A 24,609-nucleotide genomic window follows, 5' to 3' on the forward strand; every position below is an offset into this window, starting at 1 on the left:
AGACTGGGATAAACTAAACAAATATAATGGGATAAACTAAACAAACAAACTGGAATAAGCTAAACAAATAGACTGGGATAAACTAAACAAACTGGGATAAGCTAAACAAATAGACTGGGATAAACTAAACAAATAGACTGGGATAAACTAAACAAACTGGGATAAGCTAAACAATAGACTGGGATAAACTAAACAAATATAATGGGATAAGCTAAACAAACAAACTGGGATAAGCTAAACAAATATAATGGGATAAAACAAATATAATGGGATAAACTAAACAAACAAACTGGGATAAGCTAAACAAATATAATGGGATAAACTAAACAAATAGACTTGGACAAGCTAAACAAATAGACTGGGATAAACTAAACAAATAGACTGGGATAAACTAAACAAATAGACTGGGATAAACTAAACAAATAGACTGGGATAAAATAAACAAATAGACTGGGATAAACTGAACAAATGATCTACAAAAAACATGTACAATACAATGGGAACATCTAAATAAGACATTAGAATTCCCAACCTTTCTGAGCCCACAAGAAAAGGTGGATTGAAATGTGTAATTTTAACAGTTGTAAACTATGTAGACTTTTCTCCAGTCTTGAGAACAAGAGAACAGCCTATGACCTTGTTTACCCTAAGATAATCTTGTTCCTCTGCCAATCTTTCCTTCAGGGTATCTTTCATCTTTCTCTCAAACTGAAAGCCAGGGTCAGGTATCAGGGGTGTGAAAGTGGGGAAGTGTTTGATCTCTGTGGCCAGATTCTCTTTATTTTCCAAGGATCTATCAGACTGTGTGGGTAGAACATAAATATTTGAACATTAACGGGAAAAAAAAACCATAGTTTAAAACAAAATTATTTTCAAAATAAATGTAAACTGTTTAACTGTAACATATAACCAAAACTTATTTTGTTATTAGTTTTAAAATGTTTTTTTCAAAGTTAAAATAAATGAATTATATGTACAAAAATGTAAACCTTAAATACAAAATTGTTACTACACATGTTAGGGATTTGTGGGTAGTACAGCAAGCTGAAGCATAGCTATAGATGTATTAGCTAGGGCAAACACACAGAATACTAAAAGTGATAGCTTACTTAATTATTTGTTTCACTTATTTATTCATGTGTTTAATTTTTCCCATAAAAATGTATGCATGCATATACATAAATAAATATGTCATCCGATATATATATATGTGTGTGTGTATACAAATATATATTTAATATAATTTATATATATATATATATATATATATATATATATATATATATATATATATATATATATATATATATATATACACACATTATTGATGGAGCACTCATAAGGTATGCACAATAATATGAAATATCTACACTTTATCCATAATAAATAATAATAATTAAATGGGTGTTACATCATGTTATATTATTGTTAGAGTTTGATCACTAAAGAGATAAACAAATAGTTAAGTTAGTTAAAGCTTGAGGTAAAAACAGTTAATCATTTACAAAGAGAAGTATTTGCCACGTAAATGCAGCTTTGAAGAATCCCCCAGATATATTTGCATGAGTAATATTTGAGCAATATGAAGAGTTAGTATAACAGTTTATTGGGTGTTTTAAACTTTCTAAAGTGTGAGACATTCAGCAGGAGGAGAGTTCCTAACTTTATTTATTTGAGTTGGGAGAGTCTGGTGGTCAGATTTAGCATCTTTTGCTTGCAGTGTGGGCTGAAAGATCTCCTCAACATCTTCTTGGCTCCAGTTAAGAGCTTCATACATGGCATCAAGACGTTTTGTTAAACATTCTTGTGAAATTAGCTGGAGATCATGGAATTCATGCAAAACAGAAACTTTGTGTCAAAATATTTTCTTAACAAATTCACTTACCACCCGACTATTGCTTTTTTTTACACATAGCAGATTCCACGTTGTAGGTAAAATGTAAACATTTTCAAGTTAAAATTAAAATTGTGAAAATTTTATAAAAAATGTGGAAGTAAAAACTAATGTATCAAAATCTAAAGGCAATATGTGTTTTCATAATAGATAATTGTAAAGCTAAAAATTAAAAACTTACACCAACTAACTAGAAATCAAAGCCACAAACCAACTAGCAGTATTATCAACCACAGCAAATTTTAAACAACTTTTAAATATTTCTATTATGTAAAAGTAAAAATGTATACAAGCCATTAACAAACAAATATAATCATTAAAATATGAAGTAAAACACACACACACACACACACTATGTAGGCCAATATAAATGTAGTAATAAAATTGCAATTCTCAAACTCAAAAATCACTTTTGCTTTCTGACCTGCTTTTTGGTGACAGAAACTTCCTTTTTAGTTTGTAACAGTTCAGCCTCTAAACTATTTGCTCTATTAAAATGTTTTTCAGCCAATGACTGAAGCTCTGCAACTTGATTGGATGATCTATGTTCAACCTGTTTCACTTCCTGTTATTTTTATTAAACATATTTATTTTTAAAAATAAAGTGTGTGAAATTATTACACAACACTAAAAATATTTACAATGAAAGTTCAGATAAATAAATAACAACACTTTTATTGAAGTAAAGATTTTTTAGGAAAGTATAAAACAAAATTGCCTGTGTAGGAAAAAGAAAAGTATATCTACAAAATTATATGATAAATAAAAGCAGATTAAAAATCAGAATATTGAGGGTACAGTATTTCATCATTTTAAAAAGTTGATCCATGAATCTATTCTGTTTTTAAGTAATCTCAAAAATATTTGGATCATTAAACTTTAGCATGCCAAGTTTACCTGTTTTGCTTGTTCAAGATTAAGTTGCAAATCTTTTAAAGCATTTTCAAATTCTGCTCTTTCTTTAGCCATTTTTTCTTGCATCTAGACAACACAGTCAGGTAAAAAAAAAACAGGTAGGCTACATAAAGGTGCACAATTTAAAATGCAGGATGGAAAAAAGTTTAGAGTTTACTTAGCTATTTAAACATGTCATTCTGAAATCTGCAATTAGCACTTCAGTGCATTTTCATAAGAATAATTTAGGTTTCAAACAAACAAATCTTACCCTTTTCTATAACTAATGGAACAGAAATGTGTAGGTATAGGAATAGAAATGTGCTGTGAAACAAGCAATGTGTTGCCTCTAAAAAAACTGTTATAGCAATGTGATGCTCCTAATAGGTGTAAAATAGCAATGTGATGCTCCTATAAGGTGTAAAATAGCAATGTGATGCTCCTATAAGGTGTAAAATAGCAATGTGATGCTCCTATAAGGTGTAAAATAGCAATGTGATGCTCCTATAAGGTGTAAAATAGCAATGTGATGCTCCTATAAGGTGTAAAATAGCAATGTGATGCTCCTACAAGGTGTAAAATAGCAATGTGATGCTCCTATAAGGTGTAAAATAGCAATGTGATGCTCCTATGAGATGTAAAATAGCAATGTGATGCTCCTATAAGGTGTAAAATAGCAATGTGATGCTCCTACAAGGTGTAAAATAGCAATGTGATGCTCCTATAAGGTGTAAAATAGCAATGTGATGCTCCTATGAGATGTAAAATAGCAATGTGATGCCCCTAAACAAAGCAATGTGCGACTGTACATCAAACAGCAGTGCATCTAAGACCAGTCCAGAAAGCAAATCTTACAATAGAAGTTTCCTTGTGCAGCCTCTGTGTCTCCTCATATGAAGCTGATAAAGCTTTGGTCAGCTCAGACTTCTCCAACTTGTGTTCTTTCAGATCTTCTTCTGCTCAAAGTATAAAAACTTCATTTGGTTCCATTTTTTCGGAGCAACATAGCTCTACTTAGTTAAACATGTATCAATTTTAAAAAACTACATTTGGTTTCAGTTTTGGAACACTGTCCTACTTAGTTCAAGAAATGCTGTTATAAAAACATTCTAAACAGTGTACCAATTCCTATAAAACAGTGTACCAATTCCTATAAAACAGTGTACCAATTCCTATAAAACAGTGTACCAATTCCTATAAAACAGTGTACCAATTCCTATAAAACAGTGTACCAATTCCTATAAAACAGTGCACCAATTCCTATAAAACAGTGCACCAATTCCTATAAAACAGTGTACCAATTCCTATAAAACAGTGCAACAATTCCTATAAAACAGTGCAGCAATTCCTATAAAACTGGACCAATTCCTATAAAACAGTGTACCAATTCCTATAAAACAGTGTACCAATTCCTATAAAACAGTGTACCAATTCCTATAAAACAGTGTACCAATTCCTACACTGGTAACTACCAGCATAAAGTGTTTAACCCAAGTTTTTGAAGATTTGAAAATAAGTCAGTACAATTAAACTTGATAAATAACCAGATTGGTAGAAACAGTTACCTAAGTTTTGGCAGGTTCTATTCAGTTCTTTAAACTTGGCCTCATTGTACTGGAGTTCATCACACTTTTTCTAGTGAAAAAAACAAGATAAATTAGTATAATCACATTTAAAAACAACATCATAACATACAATTTTAGTTATAAAAAAAAGAAACATTCTTTACAAAACCACAATGTTTATGCATTAATTATGGCAATATGATTTTAACATAAACATGTTTTTTATTTAATGATACATTTTAGTACTGAAATTAAGTAAAATATTCCTAAAGATGCCTTTTAGAAAACAAACAAAAAATGGTTGATCCTTGTTTTTAGAATACAACTGTTTTATCATCTAATAAAGATAAGAAACTGAAGACCCAGGTGCCAAGAACAATCACACAATAATGACTGAGTTAATCAAACACTTAAGCCATTTTACATTCTAGTTGGAAAATATAGATCCACACTGTTCATCAGTTGTATGACAAGCACTTGCCAATAAGGAATTTTTACAGAATGTGTGCTATTTATTATATTTGGTTGACTTTAATATCGTTAATCTATATTAAATAAATTACCCATTCATTTGACTTCAAGAATTAGCAAGCTCCAAACAATATTTTAGGCCATGGCTGAGTACTACATTTATAACAGAGTATTTGTACAAACCTTGTAACTTCATCATTTATCATAACTAATGAACATGAATTGTATTTCAAGTTTAATTAAATGTTTTTAGATATAATTTAAAAGGTAGACTTTTATAAAAAAAAATTGTTAGTAAATGCTAATGAAAAACTTGTGATACAAGTGTGTTAGTGATGTTACTGCTATATAATTGCCTGCAATTCATTATATTCATCCCTCATTGCTTTAAGCTCTTCTTCTTTCAATGTGAGTTCATCTCTCACTGCTTGAAGATCAGAATTAGCATTGCTCACCAGCTGAAAGTGCAACCACATCATTAACTATCAAGTCTACCATTACTTGAGAGTCCAATAGATTTTGTTTTTTCCAAATGATTTTTTTTTGCTCTAGCATTAAATATTAGAATAAAACCTATTTAAAATAAATAAGTGCTGAAGTAAATGTCTATGAATGAATGATTTAAACATTATCAAACTCATTTAATTAATTTAAAGATCACTGAATTTGAAAAATAATTTGGTTTTTTTTATAAGGACCATTACATTAATTAGTTTACTTTTGATTTTTTAGGGGATTTTTAGATACCAATGTCCGACAATAGACTCTTCCATAAAATAGGTGTATTGGGTTGTTAGTAGTATTGTACTCTCGACTAATTTTATGGTTAGAAAGTATGGTAGGACCAGGGTTTGGGTTAGGGTAAGGGACATTGTTAGCATTTACATTAGCAGCCATGTGTGTATTTAGTTAACTACCAGTAACCTAAAACCCATTTTTTAAAGAAGATTCTATTATCGGACACTGGTATAAAAATTCCCCCAATTTTTTTTTATCCTCTTTTTACAAGTTACAGGTATTCTAGAGATAAAAGCTTTTTTGAATATGTGTGTAATATGCAATATGGCTAACTGCAACTAACAAACTCGCATAAAACTTTATTAGAAAATATTTTTTTAAAAATTCCCTCAACCATAACTTTTAATTAAAAATTAAGAAAAATGTTGCAGAAAAATTCAAACTAAATGTAAATAAAATGAGAAGCAATATTTAGCAAGAAAAACTCACAAAATGAACCAATCACATTGCCACCATAACCAAATAGTGTGCATGTTAAAGCCAGTGCTAGGAGATGTTGTGACACACTTACCCGGTTCAGCTTGTTCTCTTCCCTCTCCACCTCCTTCCTCAGCTTGTTTAAAATCTGAATCAGACAAAGACATCATCATTTTTAAACGTATTGTTTCATAAAACAATACAAATAAAATTCTGTTTTTTAACAAAACAATGTTTCTCACAGTGGTAACCTCCTGGTGTTCCCCTTCATGTTCAGACAAAATTCTCAGCAGTTCCTGCAGTTCTTTCAACTTCCCTTTCTCCTGCTGCACGTGGTCCTCTAGAGCGTTGGAGCTCTGGCGAATTTGTTCATTCAGCCGTTCTAGTTCCTGCTTGGCTTCATCTCTTTGGTGGAAGGTGTGCTTAACATCCTGAAACAAAAATCTCCTCAGTAAAATAAGGCAAAAACTTACATAAACTGCATAGTCAACAGTAATTTACACTTGGCATTAAAGATCTAATTGTGTTTTTCTTTCATCTTTCTTCCAATTTTAATCTAACAACAAATATAGTCAAGGCTTGTATCTCAAGATGAAGTAGCTGACTTTGCTTGAACATACCTGCTCTATTCCTCTCATTTGTTCTTCTGCTTCCCTTATGGTACTATTCAAAGACTTCAGTTCTTGTTTCTTCTCTGAAAAAGAAAAAATGTAATTTAAGAAGTGTATAATATTTAGACAGCAGTCAATACAACATTGCCACCCCAAATATTTTTACTAACAATATGTTTCTTAGGACTAATTCTCCAACACTATACAAATATGTGCATCCATCATTTTGCATTATTCCAATAGATCAGGGGTCGGCAACCTGCGGCTCGTGAGCCGCATGCGGCTCTTTTGATATTAAGATGCGGCTCTCCAGCTCCTTGAACAAATACTAATAATCTTAATAAAAAATAAAATATTTGAAATAAAAAAATGTTAGTGGCTCTTTAAAGCCAGGGAAATTTTGAAAATTGTAGCTTTTGGCTCTTCCGCTTCAAATGGTTGCCGACCCCTGCAATAGATCTATCTGAATGGTAATTGTATTAAATGTGTAATATAAACCTAATGATGAAAAGATAAGAGATAAATACAAACATTTGTTGAATAAATGCATTAATAAGATTACCTTTAACTGTCTCTTTTAAAGTATGAATATCTTTCTGCATAATTTCTTTTTGAATGTCTGCGTCTTCCATTTCCCTTTCCCTAATTCTTAGTTCTGCTTCTAACATCTCTAGTCGACTGCCTGTTGAATCCATTTTCTCCTCCATTATTCTCTGATTCCTAATATTGTACAATACAATTGACTCAATTGTTACGTTAGGAAAGTAAAAACAAAAGCTAAAAAAGTCAAAGATGCTGATTACTAAATGGCATCAAAGTCATTTTATTTTCTCCTTACACTAGTGTCTGTCAAAGACTTCAATCAGTTTTATAAGAACCCAAAATTTTTATTGTGTAGTTTTTCTACTCCAACTATACATTATCTAATTGTAAATAACAGTAGTCTTCTATCATTTAAAATTAGCAACACGTCAAGACAAGGTAGCCTCCCCTGATACCTCTTCATGTTATTGATCCTGTCATCAAGATTCTTGCAGCTCTCATCCAACATATCCCTCTCCCTGACTAGAGTTGCTATCCTGTCATCCAGACTCTGTTTTTCACTCTTCAGCTGATCAACTTCCAGACGATCTCTCTCAATTGTCTGCCTTAATCTCTCCACCTCTGCTGATTTACGGCTTATGTCTGCATTTAATTGTTCCAGATCATTTTTTCCCTAAAGAGACAAATTAAATTATTTTTTATCCTGTAATTTTAAAATTTTCTTATAAACTGCACTGTGATAATTTTAGATTCTGATTTTCAACAAATCCAAAGTATGGCAACAACTGACCCACAAAAATAGTGTGTGAGACTATTTACAAATGATTTTAATAATTTAAAAAATTAATTTAAATTAATGTCAATAAGTGATATTTAACCTCAGTTTGAGTTTTATTGCATATCTAGTTGTTTAAAAATAAACCTATGGAGTTAGTCTTATAATCTTTTCTAGTTATTTATTCATTTGTGCATACATCAGTGTCAGAATGTTTTTTAAAGATGTCTGATTTAGATTAAAAGCAAAATCTTTAAGTTTTTAGTAAAAAAAAAACTTTTTTATGATTTTCACCAAAGGTATTTAGTATATCTGGAAAGGTATACATTAAAACTCAGATATTGCTCAGATAATGGTTTTTAAACAGTTTTCTGCATTGATTTTAAAATGTATATGAGGATAACAAAATGAACATCAAATGGCCTAGGGATGAGTCAATAAAGCTCATGGTTGATACTTGGAAAAGTTCAGATTTTAAACCCACCAGACAGTAACTCATCTAGGAGAGAAATCTTAAAAATCAAACAACTGCTGCCTTTTAGATTGTTCTTAGATTGACAAAGGCTATGAAAGCAATCCAAAAAGAAAAGCAGGCTGATATTGGAGTCAATGGCCTATATGGCGCAAAACAGGTTTAAAGGTAATACATAATTGTGTTGGAGGAAATGGCGTCCAACAATAAATACAATAAAGTACCAAGAAGAAGACAACCCTTAGTAAAAAATGGGCTCAGACTGTGTTAGTTCACCTCCAACCCTGGGGTAAAAAATGGGCTCAGACTGTGCTAGTTCACCTCTAACAAAGCTCTATGAGTTTAGTTAAGCTCAGACTGTGCTAGTTCACCTCCAACAAAGCTCTATGAGTTTTCTCCAGCTCCACCATCTTCTGTGAGTGCTGGGCCTTGACGTTCTCTAGCTCCGTCTGCTCCATCTGCTGCATCTCGTAGGTGTGCTTCAGCTCTGACTTGTTCTTGTTGACATTGTTCATCAGGTGCTGTAGCACCTCCTCCTCCTGCTCGATGTCCTCCTTGACTTTCTGGAGCTCCCCCCTCTTGGTCTTGATGTGGGCGCTCAGGTCAGCTTTTTGGTGGTTCAGGTTGTCAATGTCTTCTCTGCAATCCTGCAGGTAAACAACACAAATATTTTGCTTACATTCTAACTTAATTCACTTAAATGAATTTTAGTAAATAAAACAGTTGAATTATTAGTCATTTTCTATTTAGTCACAATTGTACTGGATATGTTTAGCACATTAAGGTCACACATGCAATAGATTGGTTTGAATGATGTTATCCTGTTACTTATAAAGATTCAAACTTGTTGGGTCTTTTATTTTTTCCAAATCTATGACAAGTAATTTTTTAAGTAAGTAATTTAAGGCTTGCTTAGAAAATATTAAAATATAAAAAGTGCTAAAAATAAATCTATGATCTTATTGTTAATTAAATTGTTATCCCCCTTTGCTCAAGTCTACCTTCTCTTTAAAACACTCTAAACAAACAGGGTAAATAGAATAAACTTAAAAAACTACAACCAGCGCTGACTTTAATCTCCCTGTGTTTAGCCATGATGTCGGCCTTAAATTTTTAAAAAACTACAATCATCACTGACTTTAATCTCCCTGTAATGTCAGCCCTAAATTTAAAAAACTACAATCATCACTGACTTTAATCTCCCTGTAATGTCAACCCTAAACTAAAAAAATTACAACCATCACTGACTTTAATCTCCCTGTGATCGCAGCCCTAAATTAAAAAAACTACAATCAGCACTGACTTTAATCTCCCTGTGTTTGGCCGTGATGTCAGCCCTAAATTTAAAAAACTACAACCATCACTGACTTTAATCTCCCTGTGTTTAGCCGTGATGTCAGCCCTAAATTTAAAAAACTACAATCAGCACTGACTTTAATCTCCCTGTGTTTGGCCGTGATGTCAGCCCTAAACTTAAAAAACTACAACCAGCACTGACTTTAATCTCCCTGTGTTTGGCCGTGATGTCAGCCCTAAATTTTAAAAAACTACAACCAGCACTGACTTTAATCTCCCTGTGTTTGGCCGTGATGTCAGCCCTAAACTTAAAAAACTACAATCATCACTGACTTTAATCTCCCTGTGTTTGGCCGTGATGTCAGCCCTAAATTTTAAAAAACTACAACCAGCACTGACTTTAATCTCCCTGTGTTTGGCCGTGATGTCAGCCCTAAACTTAAAAAATTACAATCATCACTGACTTTAATCTCCCTGTGTTTGGCCGTGATGTCAGCCCTAAATTTAAAAAACTACAACCAGCACTGACTTTAATCTCCCTGTGTTTGGCCGTGATGTCAGCCCTAAATTTAAAAAACTACAACCAGCACTGACTTTAATCTCCCTGTGTTTGGCCGTGATGTCAGCCCTAAATTTTAAAAAACTACAACCAGCACTGACTTTAATCTCCCTGTGTTTGGCCGTGATGTCAGCCCTAAACTTAAAAAACTACAATCATCACTGACTTTAATCTCCCTGTGTTTGGCCGTGATGTCAGCCCTAAATTTAAAAAAACTACAATCATTACTGACTTTAATCTCCCTGTGTTTGGCCGTGATGTCAGCCCTAAACTTAAAAAAAAAATCAGCACTGACTTTAATCTCCCTGTGTTTGGCCGTGATGTCAGCCCTAAATTTTAAAAACTACAACCATCACTGACTTTAATCTCCCTGTGTTTGGCCGTGATGTCAGCCCTAAACTTAAAAAACTACAACCAGCACTGACTTTAATCTCCCTGTGTTTGGCCGTGATCCCAGCCCTACACTAAAAAAACTACAACCATCACTGACTTTAATCTCCCTGTGTTTGGCCGTGATGTCGGCCCTAAACTTAAAAAACTACAATCATCACTGACTTTAATCTCCCTGTGTTTGGCCGTGATGTCAGCCCTAAACTTAAAAAACTACAACCATCACTGACTTTGATCTCCCTGTGTTTGGCCGTGATGTCAGCCCTAAATTTTAAAAACTACAACCATCACTGACTTTAATCTCCCTGTGTTTGGCCGTGATGTCAGCCCTAAACTTAAAAAACTACAACCATCACTGACTTTAATCTCCCTGTGTTTGGCCGTGATCCCAGCCCTACACTAAAAAAACTACAACCATCACTGACTTTAATCTCCCTGTGTTTGGCCGTGATGTCGGCCCTAAACTTAAAAAACTACAATCATCACTGACTTTAATCTCCCTGTGTTTGGCCGTGATGTCAGCCCTAAATTTAAAAAACTACAACCATCACTGACTTTAATCTCCCTGTGTTTGGCCGTGATGTCAGCCCTAAACTTAAAAAACTACAACCATCACTGACTTTAATCTCCCTGTGTTTGGCCGTGATCCCAGCCCTACACTAAAAAAACTACAACCATCACTGACTTTAATCTCCCTGTGTTTGGCCGTGATGTCGGCCCTAAACTTAAAAAACTACAATCATCACTGACTTTAATCTCCCTGTGTTTGGCCGTGATGTCAGCCCTAAATTTAAAAAACTACAACCATCACTGACTTTGATCTCCCTGTGTTTGGCCGTGATGTCAGCCTCAATATCCTGCAGCATGTTGTTGTACTCTTGCTGCTTCCTCTCCTGTGTCTCATGGACCAACTGCAGCTCTGTTTTCTTCCTGCCAATCTGTTGGTCAAGCTTCTCTAGCTCATGTCTACTTTGTTCTATCTGAAATACATCATTTAAATTCCTATAATTTATGACTACTTTGTTCTATCTGAAATATATCATTTAAATTCCTATAATTTATGTCTACTTTGTTCTATCTGAAATACATTATTTGGTTTCCTATAATTTATGTCTACTTTGTTCTATCTGAAATACATCATTTAAATTCCTATAATTTATGACTACTTTGTTCTATCTGAAATATATCATTTAAATTCCTATAATTTATGTCTACTTTGTTCTATCTGAAATACATTATTTGTATTCCTATAATTTATGTCTACTTTGTTCTATCTGAAATACATCATTTAAATTCCTATAATTTATGACTACTTTGTTCTATCTGAGATATATCATTTAAATTCCTATAATTTATGTCTACTTTGTTCTATCTGAAATACATTATTTGTATTCCTATAATTTATGTCTACTTTGTTCTATCTGAAATACATCATTTAAATTCCTATAATTTATGACTACTTTGTTCTATCTGAAATATATCATTTAAATTCCTATAATTTATGTCTACTTTGTTCTATCTGAAATACATTATTTGTATTCCTATAATTTATGTCTACTTTGTTCTATCTGAAATACATCATTTAAATTCCTATAATTTATGACTACTTTGTTCTATCTGAGATATATCATTTAAATTCCTATAATTTATGTCTACTTTGTTATATCTGAAATACATTATTTGTATTCCTATAATTTATGTCTACTTTGTTCTATCTGAAATACATCATTTAAATTCCTAAAATTTTTGTCAAATAATTGTCTACTTTGTTGTATTTGAAAAACACCATTCAATCAGTTTTTATTTCGCATCATGTTTTAAATTACTTCTCTACTTTTTTAAGAATATTCAACAAAGGAAAACTAAATGGAGAAATTAAGGATTAAAGCTTGCCTTTTTAGAAAACCATAAAACCATATCTTTAAATATTTTTCTAACAGCATAATACTGATTTAATATGACAAGGCTATTATTATAATATTACATTTAACTTTCATATTCAAAAAGGTGTAATTTTTAAAATATAAAAATCTGACAAAATAAAACATAGAAGACAGATTGTTAAGAAAGGAGTGTGCTGCTTCAAACATCAAACTCAATGCTGTAAACAACATTCAAAGCTTTTGGTTAAACTCCATTAATCTTTTAGCATTTTTTTTAAGATTATTTGAAACGTAATTAGCAACAACCATATGTATGAATGCCAACACTGTTAGAATAAGTACTCTGACACTTTGTTTCAATTATCTGCACAATAAAATATAAAAAACAGTTGATTTAACAACCAATCATGAAATAGTTTACGCATGCATTTGGTTAGATTTAGTGCATACAAGATTGTGCTAACAAACTCAGGAACTCAACAACACAGAGCAATGTCTGCCAAATGTGGGTAGGACTGTTTAACACTGCCTTTAAAACCATCACATGAATATGAATGAATACCTTCTGAGATGTTGCTGAATTTATCCTCATTAACTGGAGAGCATGGGTAATAGGACAGAAATGAATGGTTATGGAACAGTAGATTTATTTTAGATTTTTTGATCAAACAATCAATAGGAAATGTACATTGTTGTACTTTATAAGTGGATTGGGTGGGGAGCATTAGTGAGGTTTTGTAAAACTTCTGTGTTTTAACATAACATTTTTAAATTTATAATAAGCAATAGTGATGCAGGATAACAATTCTAAGCTAAAATGTGAATAAAATGTGTTTGTGTGCATGCCTAGAAGTGCTGCGGTCTAGAACTTGTAATTTAAACTACTAGTGAATACACTCTTACATCCTGACAAATGAACTGAGTAAAACAACTCATCAATGGTTTGTGTGCAGTTTCTTTGTAGAAAAAGCTCCCTGCTCAAATGAAGATAATAAGTTCTTGTTTTAATTACAGTATCACAAAATGTTTGACTGAGTTTCCCTGTTGTACTGTATCACAAAATGTTTGACTGAGTTTCCCTGTTGTACTGTATCACAAAATGTACATTGGTATAGTTTTTAATTGATTCCTCCTGTAGATTTCACAAAGTACCAGCAACAAAAAATTTAACCCACCTGGTCTTTCATTCTTTGAATCTCTGCGCGGCGTTTGGCTATGACATCTTCACTGTCTCTCATGGCCTCCACCATTTCCTTCTCACGCTGGCTGTGTATGATGACGTCTGCCTCAAGCCTCTGTAGGCTGGTGGAGCAAACAGACAAGTCAATAACACAAGGACATCACAGTTTTGTTAACAGAAGACAAGATGAATGGGTTGTACAACAAGCCTCTGTAGGCTGGTGGAGCAAACAGACAAGTCAATAACACAAGGACATCACAGTTTTGTTAACAGAAGACAAGATGAATGGATTGTACAACAAGCCTCTGTAGGCTGGTGGAGCAAACAGACAAGTCAATAAAACAAGGACATCACAGGTTTAATGTGTTGTTACAAGAAGACAAGATCAATGGATTGTACAACAAGTACTACAAACAAGTTCTCTAACTACCTTTCTGTTGCTGATTTCACTTTAGTGTTAACTTCCTGGAACTCCTTGTCCTTTTTAGATATGATCTGGGAAAGTCAAAATATTCTTTTAACAAACATAGTTTTAGAACGCCTTTGTTTACATTTATTGACTTCAAAAGTTTTTTCTATGGTTACCACTTATAAGGTGAATGGTAAATAAATTTAAAAACAGGAAAAATGTTTGAATCACCCTATTGATATCCCTGAGAATTTTTTCCTGGCGACTTCTCTTGTGGTCTATATCCTTGACATCAGCCCTCAAGATGGCCAGCTGCTCCGAGGCTTTGACCAGCTCCACAGCCACATCATTGGATCTTTTCTCAATCTCCTGGTGCTCCTGGATGGCCTGATGGAGGCTGCTGGTTACATCATCATAACGTTTCACTGTTTCACGAGTCTGGCAAATGGTCAAATATTGAAGCATGGTCAGATATTGGAGCATTACAGAATCTACCCATAGGCCAAATGGTCAAATATTGGAGCATTACAGAATCTACCCATAGGCCAAACATTGGAGAATTACAGAATCTACCCATAGGCCAAATGGTCAAATATTGGAGCATTACAGAATCTACCCATAGGCCAAATGGTCAAATATTGGAGCATGGTCAGATATTGCAGCATGACAGAATCTACACATAGGCCAAATAGGTCAAATATTGGAGCATTACAGAATCTACCCATAGGCCACATGGTCCAACATTGGAGCATTACAAAATCTACCCATAGGCCAAACATTGGAGCATTGCAAAATCTACCAATTGACAATATGGTCAAACATAGGCATTATGGTTTTAAAACTCTTCAATATTTGACTAGACCTAAGCAACACTTGTCCATACTAATACATCAGATGGATTGTTAAGGCTGAGCCTATTTTAGAACAACAATGTACTGTACAACTAGCTTTGATTTTATAATTGATAGCATTGATGTAATGATTTTCTCTCTCTCACTGATAACTTGATGCACTAAGATTTTATAATTGATAGCATTGATATAAATAATGATTTTCTCTCACACTAGTAACTTGATGCACTAAGATTTTATAATTGATAGCATTGATATAATTATTTTCTCACACACTGGTAACTTGATGTACTAAGCTACCTACCTGGTCTTTAGCCTCCCTCAACTCAGAGTTACATTCCTTGAGATTTCTCTCAGCTTCCTTCAGCTGAGCTTGTCTTTTGGCCAGAGTTTTTTGTAAACAGTGGAGCTCATCTGTTATGTGCTTTAGTCGATATCTTTCTATTTCTTCAATGAAGCTGTCATCTAAAGCTCGCTTATGACTACAAACACAAAGAAAACTATATTTACTTCATATGGAAACATCAACAACTCATTTTTTAAATAATTACTTTTAAAGTTAATGCAAAAGTGAATTTTTTAAAACCCAAGTATGTTTGTTATGCAAAGCACGACAACTTATTATATATTGTTTTTATTACATCTTGTTGCGACAAATATTTTCATCAAATGTTAATTGTATGTTACATGTTCTTTTGTATTAGATTTTTCTACTAAATCCCCAATAAGCCTAGTTTGTGAAGTTAAAGTGCATATATGCCTCAATCCATCAAGTAACATGTGTCAAAACTTTTTGTTTCATTCAAATTGCTTTTGTTTAATAAACTGTTCAATACGCTTCACAAATTATGTTCAAATGATTGAATACACACGTACAGATAAGTGGTAAAAAAAAGATAAAGTGATCTAAAACTTCATATTATTTTCTCTTTCTTATCCCCAAGTTACAAATACTTATAAACAACAATTAAAGTTATTGCTTTATAATTGTATTATAATTAATTATCACATACATGTCAGCCAAGTTTAACAACTAAAATATAAATTGACATTACCGAATAAAAACCTTTTTGTCATTTTTCTTTCTCAAATAGTTGAGTTCACTGTGAGCTTTCTTCTTCTCCCTCCTCAAGTCACTTTCATCTTTTTTCATCTCCCACAGATTTCGTTTTTGTCTCTCAATGGCCAGGTCCAGACCCTCCAACTCACTGCGACGATCCTTAAAACATTTTTAAACCAGTTTACAAACTTCCATCACACCCTCCAACTCACTACGACGATCCTTAAAACATTTTTAAACCAGTTTACAAACTTCCATCACACCCTCCAACTCACTACGACGATCCTTAAAACATGTTTAAACCAATTTACAAACTTCCATCACACCCTCCAACTCACTACGACGATCCTTAAAACATTTTTAAACCAATTTACAAACTTCCATCACACCCTCCAACTCACTATGACGATCCTTAAAACATTTTTAAACCAATTTACAAACTTCCATCACACCCTCCAACTCACTACGACGATCCTTAAAGCATTTTTAAAACCAGTTTACAAACTTCCATCACACCCTCCAACTCACTACGACGATCCTTAAAGCATTTTTAAAACCAATTTACAAACAAACTTCAATGGTGAAGAATTGCTATATTCTTTTCATTCAAGGTAACTCTGATCATGATGTTCATACATTTCTTACACTTCCTATATATTTGTATATGTTTTACAGTTATCTCTTTTGTTAAGCCTTAATGTACACTAATTTTCAAACAACAAAGAAATTTTACCTTAAGTTCATGTAGAAGTTTTTTAATCATTTTCTTGTCTTCATGTTCAGCTGTTTCTTCTTGGAACTCCTGTGGTACAAAAATAAAACATCAAATGAAAACTACAGAATATTCTACAAGCAACTGTATCAATAGCTTAAATGTATTTATATATGCAGGTAGAACTTGTATATGCATACAGTCAATGAACTTAATACAATAAGTAATTTGTCTATTATGAATGAATACCAAACTGTATTAAAATTGTTTTTTACACTTAAAAAGTAATAATAAGTAATAATAATAATAATAATAAGTAAGCTCCATTACAAAATTGATGACAACAGATGTTACACTAACCAACAAGTTACAAGAAATAAATTTTACAACAAACAAATAAATGTTACAACAAACAAATTTAACACCAACCAAACAAACATTTCAACAAACCAACATTTCCATAAACAAACAAATGTTACAACAAATGTTACAGTATTGTGTGGCCACAGTTAAAATTGCTTACCTTCTCCTTAGAGAGCCTCAGCTTCAACTTTCTGATGGTTTCTTGAAGTTCAGTAATGTAATCCTCCTACAAATATTGCATGGGAATATTACTTTTACATTTATAACATTATTACAAGTTACCATTTGAAAGACTTGAATCTAAGAACTTTCAGGTGAGCAGTAGTGTGCTCTACTACTTGACCATGTTATCCCAGACTTTCAGGTTAGCAGTAGTGTGCTCTACTACTTGACCATGTTATCTCAGACTATTAGAGGCATGTGCATATACAAAAATAGTAACCAAAAAAAAAGAATTAAAAAATCTGCAGAGAATGTTACCAGGTCGTGATGTTCTGGAACATTACAAAACAGGTAGCTGTCCTCCCCCTGATCCTCTCCCCCATTCTTCAGTATACCTCTAGGGTGGACATCCATACTTGCAGCACCTGAAAGGTTCAATCATTCAGGTGGTTTAATTAATTCCCCTTCATTCAAGCTGATCTTATGACAGGTGATGAAAGAAAGAAAATTTCTCCAAAACACTTTTTCAAAATGTTTTTAATCCAGACCAACAATTTACAAATACAATTTTTTATATTATCATCATGATAAAAGTGTAATTTCTTACGTTGTAGTTCCTTTAAAAAAAAATTTGAACTGATCTTATTGCTCATTTTAGACCCACAAAATTTGGTAAATTTTAAAAATAGTTTTTAGTTTATAGTAACACAATTAAAGTCAAGGTCACACTCCCATATTGTTTATAGTCTTTTCAGAATAAAAATGTGGTTTCAAAAAGAAAAATTACTTTTATAGTGTAGATGGGGGAGCTGAACTGGGACAGCATTTTTAAAAAAGGCATTTTACTTTTATTTTTTTTTCGTTCTTAATTGTAATGTTAAGTAATATGTGCCAACATGTTATGTGCCATATAGGTCATTGATTCTAATTTTAGCCTGCTTTTCTTTTTTGATTAGCTACCATAGTCTTTGTCCATCCAAGAACAAACTACAAGGCAACAGTTTTTTTTTTTTTTTGGAGTTGTCTCTCCTAGATGGGTTGCTGTCCCCAGTTATTGAGTTTCATCTACCATGGGGTTCAAACTGGGGACTTTTCAGTTTAGCAACCATGAGCTTTACCGATTTGACCACACCGACCCCTAGACTTTTAAAAGTGTGCCCATTAAAGGTAAAAATTGAGCTCTAAAATAAAAATATAAGTGAAAGGGGAAAATATATTATATTATTAGATTAGACTTTTCTACTCCTTTAAATATGCAACAATTAGTAATCTAGTAATGCCACAGTAATGGGTGTTGCATGTCTGTGCTTATTTATGCATAAATTGTGTGAGATTTGTCAAGTCAAGCAAGTCAGAGTGTATTGAGTCCTTTAAACTGGGACATAGGGGTCATCCATAAATGACGTCACGCTTTTTTGACGATTTTTACCTCCCCCCCCTCCCCTCCGTCACACGTCGGATTTCAATTTGCACACCCCCCCTCCCCTCTCAAACTTTCAATTTGCACACCCTCCCTCAAGATTTCGATTTTTCGATTTGCACCTCCCCCCCTCAAACTTTAATGTGCACCCCCCTCAACCTTTCAATTTATTTTTCCAACCCATTTTGTCCCCCCCCCCCCTCGCTACGCTACAGTACCGCCACCATCCCTCATATATTTCTAGGAACCCCGGTTGATCTATTATTGTTCATCAAATAAAATACAAAATGATTTCTAGATCACCCGCTACTGGAAGCGTAATGACGAAATCTGACACATACACTCATTCAATGAGAGAGTGAGGACAAAACAAGGACATTTAAGAAATGTTTTTGTTTAAAAAACTTAATCTTAGGCCGCCCACTTGACATGGTCTAGATCCAGTGGCGTAGCTACCGTAAAGCTAGCGTAAGCAAGGCATAGGGGCCCAAGGCAAATAGGGGCCCTTTTTCGAAAGTTTGAGGAGGGGTGCAATCGAAAGTCTGAGGGGGGGGGGGGGGGGGGTGTGCAAATCGAAAGTCTGAGGGGGGGGGGGGGGGTGCAAATCAACAGTTTGTCCCCGGTCGCCGGGAAGGGTCGCTACGCCTCTGAGGGGCCCACTAACAGTTTTTGCATAGGGGCCCAAAAATCCTAGCTAAGCCACTTTCTAGATCTATAGATCTTGATCATCTAGATCTATATGTTCTACAAAGTACGGTAAACATTGAAGAAAGACGATTATTTTCTGTTCAAACAATTCCCAAACCTTATCGTTAACGTCAATATCTTAAACAAACATTCACTTTTTTTTGTGCGCCAGTAGGCCTATAAATTTGTATGATATTGGACGTTAGCAGACGACAATCCTATTTCCGGTAGGCCCTAAGTCACTGCTAGGAATTTTTTTTAAAAAGAAGAAAGCGCGCATTGACATGTCGCGTGCAGTCCGCCATTCAAAACATTTTTTATACAAAGGTGCGAATTACGGCGTGTCGCTGTCAACAATGTAGCGACAAAACTGTGTGACTGGGTTATATCGGTAGCGCACAGTCCATGAAAGCAACGAAAAAGTGTGTTGGTTGTAATTATAAACTAAACAAGCCATAACATTAACAACGTCTACAAATGTATAACCAAGTTAAAGTTCTTACTTTTTGAATGAAAAATTGTACAAAAATTCGAAGCGATGGCCGAGAGATAATTTTATTAAAACATTTTTTTTATTTAACATTAAACAAGTAGATCTATAGAGGTCGCCAATAAACAACCGGTAGATCTATATGAAACACAGACCTACCTAAACATAATAGTAGAGCGTGCAGAAATCACTTGCAGCAAGTTTACATTACTGTAAACTTTTCGCTACATAATTGGAACTATGCAGAATCATGTCTTAAACACATCACCATCTAAGGAACTTTCAAGTTTATACTAAACAATACACATAGGTCTCAAATCCCAACGCCATTCCTGAACACACGAACACGGCGCTACTACCACCCAACAATACACGACACAGCTACGCTACGCTACTACCCTACACATTCCAATCACCTGATCGAAACATCGATCTAGGCTAAGACAGTGCTATTGATTGCATACCTGAGGATCAAATATACTTTTCTTCGTGTTTCTTTTATGTGAATATTTCATCTCGTTATGATTAAAGAGATAATGTGCTATCTTTAAAGTGTCATCTAACTGCATGATATTGTTACAATATGATAAAGTCAATAGGGCCTAATATTGCCAGAATATTGCCATGGCAACGACCATGTGTGGTTGCAAGTCCCTAACTCTCCGCTGAGTGTTGAATAGTGACCTAAAACACGGTGCTATGTTTGGTCAGTCTACAGCAGCGAGTGTTATGGTCAGTCTACAACAGCGAGTGTTATGGTCAGTCTACAACAGCGAGTGTTATGGTCAGTCTACAACAGCGAGTGTTATGGTCAATCTACAACAGCGAGTGTTATGGTCAGTCTACAACAGCGAGTGTTATGGTCAGTCTACAACAGCGAGTGTTATGGTCAGTCTACAACAGCGAGTGTTATGGTCAGTCTACAACAGCGAGTGTTATGGTCAGTCTACAACAGCGAGTGTTATGGTCAGTCTACAACAGCGAGTGTTATGGTCAGTCTACAACAGCGAGTGTTATGGTCAGTCTACAACAGCGAGTGTTACTGCACGGCTGACATGGGATCAAAGACATTATTCTCTGTCAAATACCTCACCCACCCCTGGTCATCTCCAACCTGGCGTTACCCCCACATTAATTTCCCCCATTGCAATTACCCCTCTCTCTAGAATATCTAAAACACTTAGTATGGGAAACACTAAAACTAGCCTTAACCTAAACCTACTAAACCAAAGGGTTAGGGTTAACGTTAGGATTAGGTTTAAGATTAATTTATACTCGACAGTGGGTAATATCCTACTAAAAAGCGATGGGTTATAGTAAGGGGGTAACTGACAGGGGAGGAGCGGGGGTAATTGACGGGAGGGGGGGTATTTGACAGGGGGTGGGGGAATTGACCGGGGTGGGGGGGTAATTGACGGGGTAATTTACATGGGTTTAACTGGCAAGGAGTGCTAACTGACCAGAGGAGATAATATCAGATGGGCATGACCAGCATGTCAGTAATGTCCTGCACTCATCTTAATCACATACACACATGAAAAATTGTTTGTAATGATTTTTTTATAGTTTGTGTAGAGTTAAAGCTATTAAAGCTTTAAAAACTATCGACACACACACACGCCCCTATATTAAAAGTTGTAAAATCCATAAACACAACGCCCCTATATTAAAAGTTGTAAAAACCATAAACACACACGCCCCTATATTAAAAGTTGTAAAAACCATAAACACGCACGCCCCCTTATGTTAATGAAGTATCACTTCCACTCTCCAACCCCTTATATAACTGCTACAGGTGAGAATTGTGACACGTAGTACACAACAAAGGATCAAACGTTCCAGCAATAATCTGAGAGAATAGACGCGACCGTCCCAGGGCTATAAAAATATTATGTTCAGTGCCCACTTGAACCGTGCAATACGGTCATTAGGGCCGAGTCGTTTATAATGAGCTCTATGTGTAGCCGAGCGGAGACGTCGAGATATGGGACACAATTGTGGGCACTTGGATTTTCTTCGCTGGCTTGGGCTGGAAAATATAGTTTTACGGTAACCTACCTTTCCACACATAGCTTACTAGCGGAGATTAATATGGTGATAGACTGGAGGTTTTACGGTAACCTCCCCCTCTACACACGACTGACTCCTCTTGATAGTCTTAAGAATGTAAACTTGGTACCAATGATCGATCCATATGGCACCGGTATAGGCCTTCATCACATTGTAGACAAGATATTATGTGACGGAGGGTGGAGGTAGCAGTTTGTCTTCCAGGCATCTCTCCGCCCCACGAAGAAAGTCTACCGCCCCTACCCCCCCCCCCCTCCCCCCACCCCCAGAACGAAATGGAATTAATATAGAAAATATATCGTTTTAACAGTGTCCCTCCCCCGGAGAAAAAAGTCTGGAAGAACTACTGCTCTCCAGAGGTACCGCCCTTCCCTGGGAACATGTCCTTACCCCCCCCCCCCCTCCAGGAATATAGAAATCTAATTTAATAATTTAATTTAATAATGTATTGATTGAACTTTACAATATCATGTTAACAACACAGAATTCTTGTTGTATGTTGGTTAAGTTGACACTAACGGCCGTTTGGTTGAACTATACAACAATATCATGTTAACAACACAAGATTCTTGTTGTATGTTGACTAAGTTGAACCCAACGGCCGTTTGGTTGAACTATTCAACAATATCATGTTAACAACACAAGATTCTTGTTGTATGTTGGCTAAGTTGAACCCAACGGCCGTTTAATTAAACTATACAACAATATCATGTTAACAACTCAGGATTCTTGTTGTATGTTGGCTAAGTTGAACCCAACGGCCGTTTGATTGAAGTGTACAATATCATGTTCATGCGCCTGAACAGATAGGGCATGTGGCACAAATCCCTTATAAGCTCTTCAGGAATTTGCAGTAGGCTACGTTAAGTTTAATTAAAAACGTACTCATTGGGGGGGGGGGGGGGGGTAACAATTAAGCGGAAAGTAAGCTAGACCTAACTCTATACGATCTTTTTTCAGACGGGAGGCAAGTAAAGAACATTGGAGGTCAAAGTTCATATTGTTTTGTTTCTCGACGACAAAAAAAAACCAGCGGTGTCTCGGCAGATTGACTACATTTCTGTTACAGTCAGCAGTTTAGCTCTAACCTCTGGTACAACACAGATAGGACCCTTGACCCGACGGGAGGGTTTGCTGGTAATATTAGTCGAGGTTTGTAAGGGAGGGGGAGGGGGAGGAAGAGAAGGGGGCACATCAGCAAGTGTTTGGGGAATTAAAGATCCATTTCATAATCTATGAGACTCCCGAATGTAAAATCATTTTAAAAAAACTCACGACTTTTCACTTGAAGCTAGTCTAACACCACAGGTTGCTCCATTGCTCTTTTGTTTTAAACAATGGACAACAATACAAAACTGTGCGCCACCAGCGACAAAAGTAGGGACGTTGGTGGGGGGGGGGGGGGGGGGGGGGTTAGAACCTACTCCCATCTATCTCCGAAGTGAAAGTTGCCTCACGGCTAAGTTATAGCTATTGGTGATGGTGTATATATGTGTATATATGTGTTTCACAATTTCAATATTTTGAATATTTAAAAAGCTGTTGTTATGGTATAAATACATACACATACAAATCTATACATATACACACATGCACACACACACACACACACATAATTCACATATTATATCAGAGCCCATATGCTCTACATTAGGTGAGGGGGAGGGGGGATCAAGTTAGCAAGCCAAGTGACTGAGAAAGCATTAGAAGTATCAGGAAAAAAAAACAACTCAATCCACTGTTTGTTATTGTTGTAATTCTTGTGTCACAACAAATGTGGAGGTTAAAGCTATGAGTATGTCATTTTTGTGCTGTGGGGAACCTGCCTTGAAGTGTCTATATGTAGCTGCATGTAGCATGAGCTTATGCCCACAACACAAATGAAGTTCAACATAACTATTTTTTAAACAATATAAAACAGACATATTGTAACTCACATATAAAACACATATTGTAACTCACGTATAAAACAAACACATTGAAACTTACGTATGGGACTGGGTGGTGCCAACATAGAGCCATCATAATATGCTATGGGTGGGTCCCCACCTCGGATTGGTGTTCCACTGGCCACTGGGGTCATGGCTGATGACCTTGGATCTCCAGGTAAAACATGAACAAATCCACCTGGTGGGGGAGGGGGTGGTGCACCACCTGGACAGAAAAATGTGATGACTGATGTTAGCTATTTACATAACAAAAATATACAACCAGCGTGTAGTTTACTTGTTATATGAACACAACAGTCAACTATGGTTAGCTGCCTTATCTGAAACTATAGTATATATAGTTATTTCCCTTGATTTAAAACAATATCAGCTAGTTAGTTCCCTTATAAACAATATCAGCTATAGTTAATATCCCTTGATTGGAATAATAGCGATAGGTCGTTCCATTATTTAAAAATTGGCTATAGGTAGTTTCCTTGATTTAAACAACAGCTGTATTTAGCCCCCTTGACTTAAAAATTTTATTAACCATAGTTGCTTCCCTTGATTTACACAAAATGAGCAATAGTATGTTCCCTTTATATTAAAAAAAAAAACAATAATAGCCATAGTTAGTAGCTTAATTCTGTGAGATTATCAGCTACATTTAGTCCTCTAAATTTAAGGGAATAAGAATGATATTATCTTT

General features: G+C 34.8%; 1 protein-coding gene across 4 annotated transcripts in view; it reads right to left on the bottom strand.

Moving 5' to 3' along the window:
* The window catches only part of LOC131955277 (centriolin), a 45,800-nt gene that overhangs the window by 2,685 nt on the left and 18,506 nt on the right, over positions 1 to 24,609 (bottom strand). Inside the window, exons 32-55 of one of the 4 annotated variants that reach the window (XM_059319320.1) lie at positions 23,962 to 24,126; positions 17,624 to 17,730; positions 17,304 to 17,369; positions 16,802 to 16,870; positions 16,064 to 16,227; positions 15,313 to 15,490; positions 14,389 to 14,595; positions 14,179 to 14,243; positions 13,744 to 13,870; positions 13,131 to 13,163; positions 11,501 to 11,665; positions 8,812 to 9,087; positions 7,649 to 7,866; positions 7,213 to 7,370; positions 6,660 to 6,733; positions 6,282 to 6,470; positions 6,134 to 6,187; positions 5,181 to 5,282; positions 4,354 to 4,423; positions 3,644 to 3,744; positions 2,792 to 2,875; positions 2,319 to 2,459; positions 1,664 to 1,816; positions 646 to 801 (exon numbers count right to left, since the gene is read on the bottom strand). In XM_059319320.1, coding sequence (XP_059175303.1) covers positions 646 to 801; positions 1,664 to 1,816; positions 2,319 to 2,459; positions 2,792 to 2,875; positions 3,644 to 3,744; positions 4,354 to 4,423; positions 5,181 to 5,282; positions 6,134 to 6,187; positions 6,282 to 6,470; positions 6,660 to 6,733; positions 7,213 to 7,370; positions 7,649 to 7,866; positions 8,812 to 9,087; positions 11,501 to 11,665; positions 13,131 to 13,163; positions 13,744 to 13,870; positions 14,179 to 14,243; positions 14,389 to 14,595; positions 15,313 to 15,490; positions 16,064 to 16,227; positions 16,802 to 16,870; positions 17,304 to 17,369; positions 17,624 to 17,730; positions 23,962 to 24,126 — 3,122 coding nt within the window. The remainder of the gene's footprint in view (positions 1 to 645; positions 802 to 1,663; positions 1,817 to 2,318; positions 2,460 to 2,791; positions 2,876 to 3,643; positions 3,745 to 4,353; positions 4,424 to 5,180; positions 5,283 to 6,133; positions 6,188 to 6,281; positions 6,471 to 6,659; positions 6,734 to 7,212; positions 7,371 to 7,648; positions 7,867 to 8,811; positions 9,088 to 11,500; positions 11,666 to 13,130; positions 13,164 to 13,743; positions 13,871 to 14,178; positions 14,244 to 14,388; positions 14,596 to 15,312; positions 15,491 to 16,063; positions 16,228 to 16,801; positions 16,871 to 17,303; positions 17,370 to 17,623; positions 17,731 to 23,961; positions 24,127 to 24,609) is intronic. The other 3 variants (XM_059319321.1, XM_059319322.1, XM_059319323.1) reach the window with 3 other exon arrangements.

The sequence above is a fragment of the Physella acuta genome, unplaced genomic scaffold (assembly GCF_028476545.2).
Source record: "Physella acuta isolate Inbredline_101_S28 unplaced genomic scaffold, ASM2847654v3 ptg001062l, whole genome shotgun sequence".
Lineage (NCBI taxonomy): Eukaryota > Metazoa > Mollusca > Gastropoda > Physidae > Physella > Physella acuta.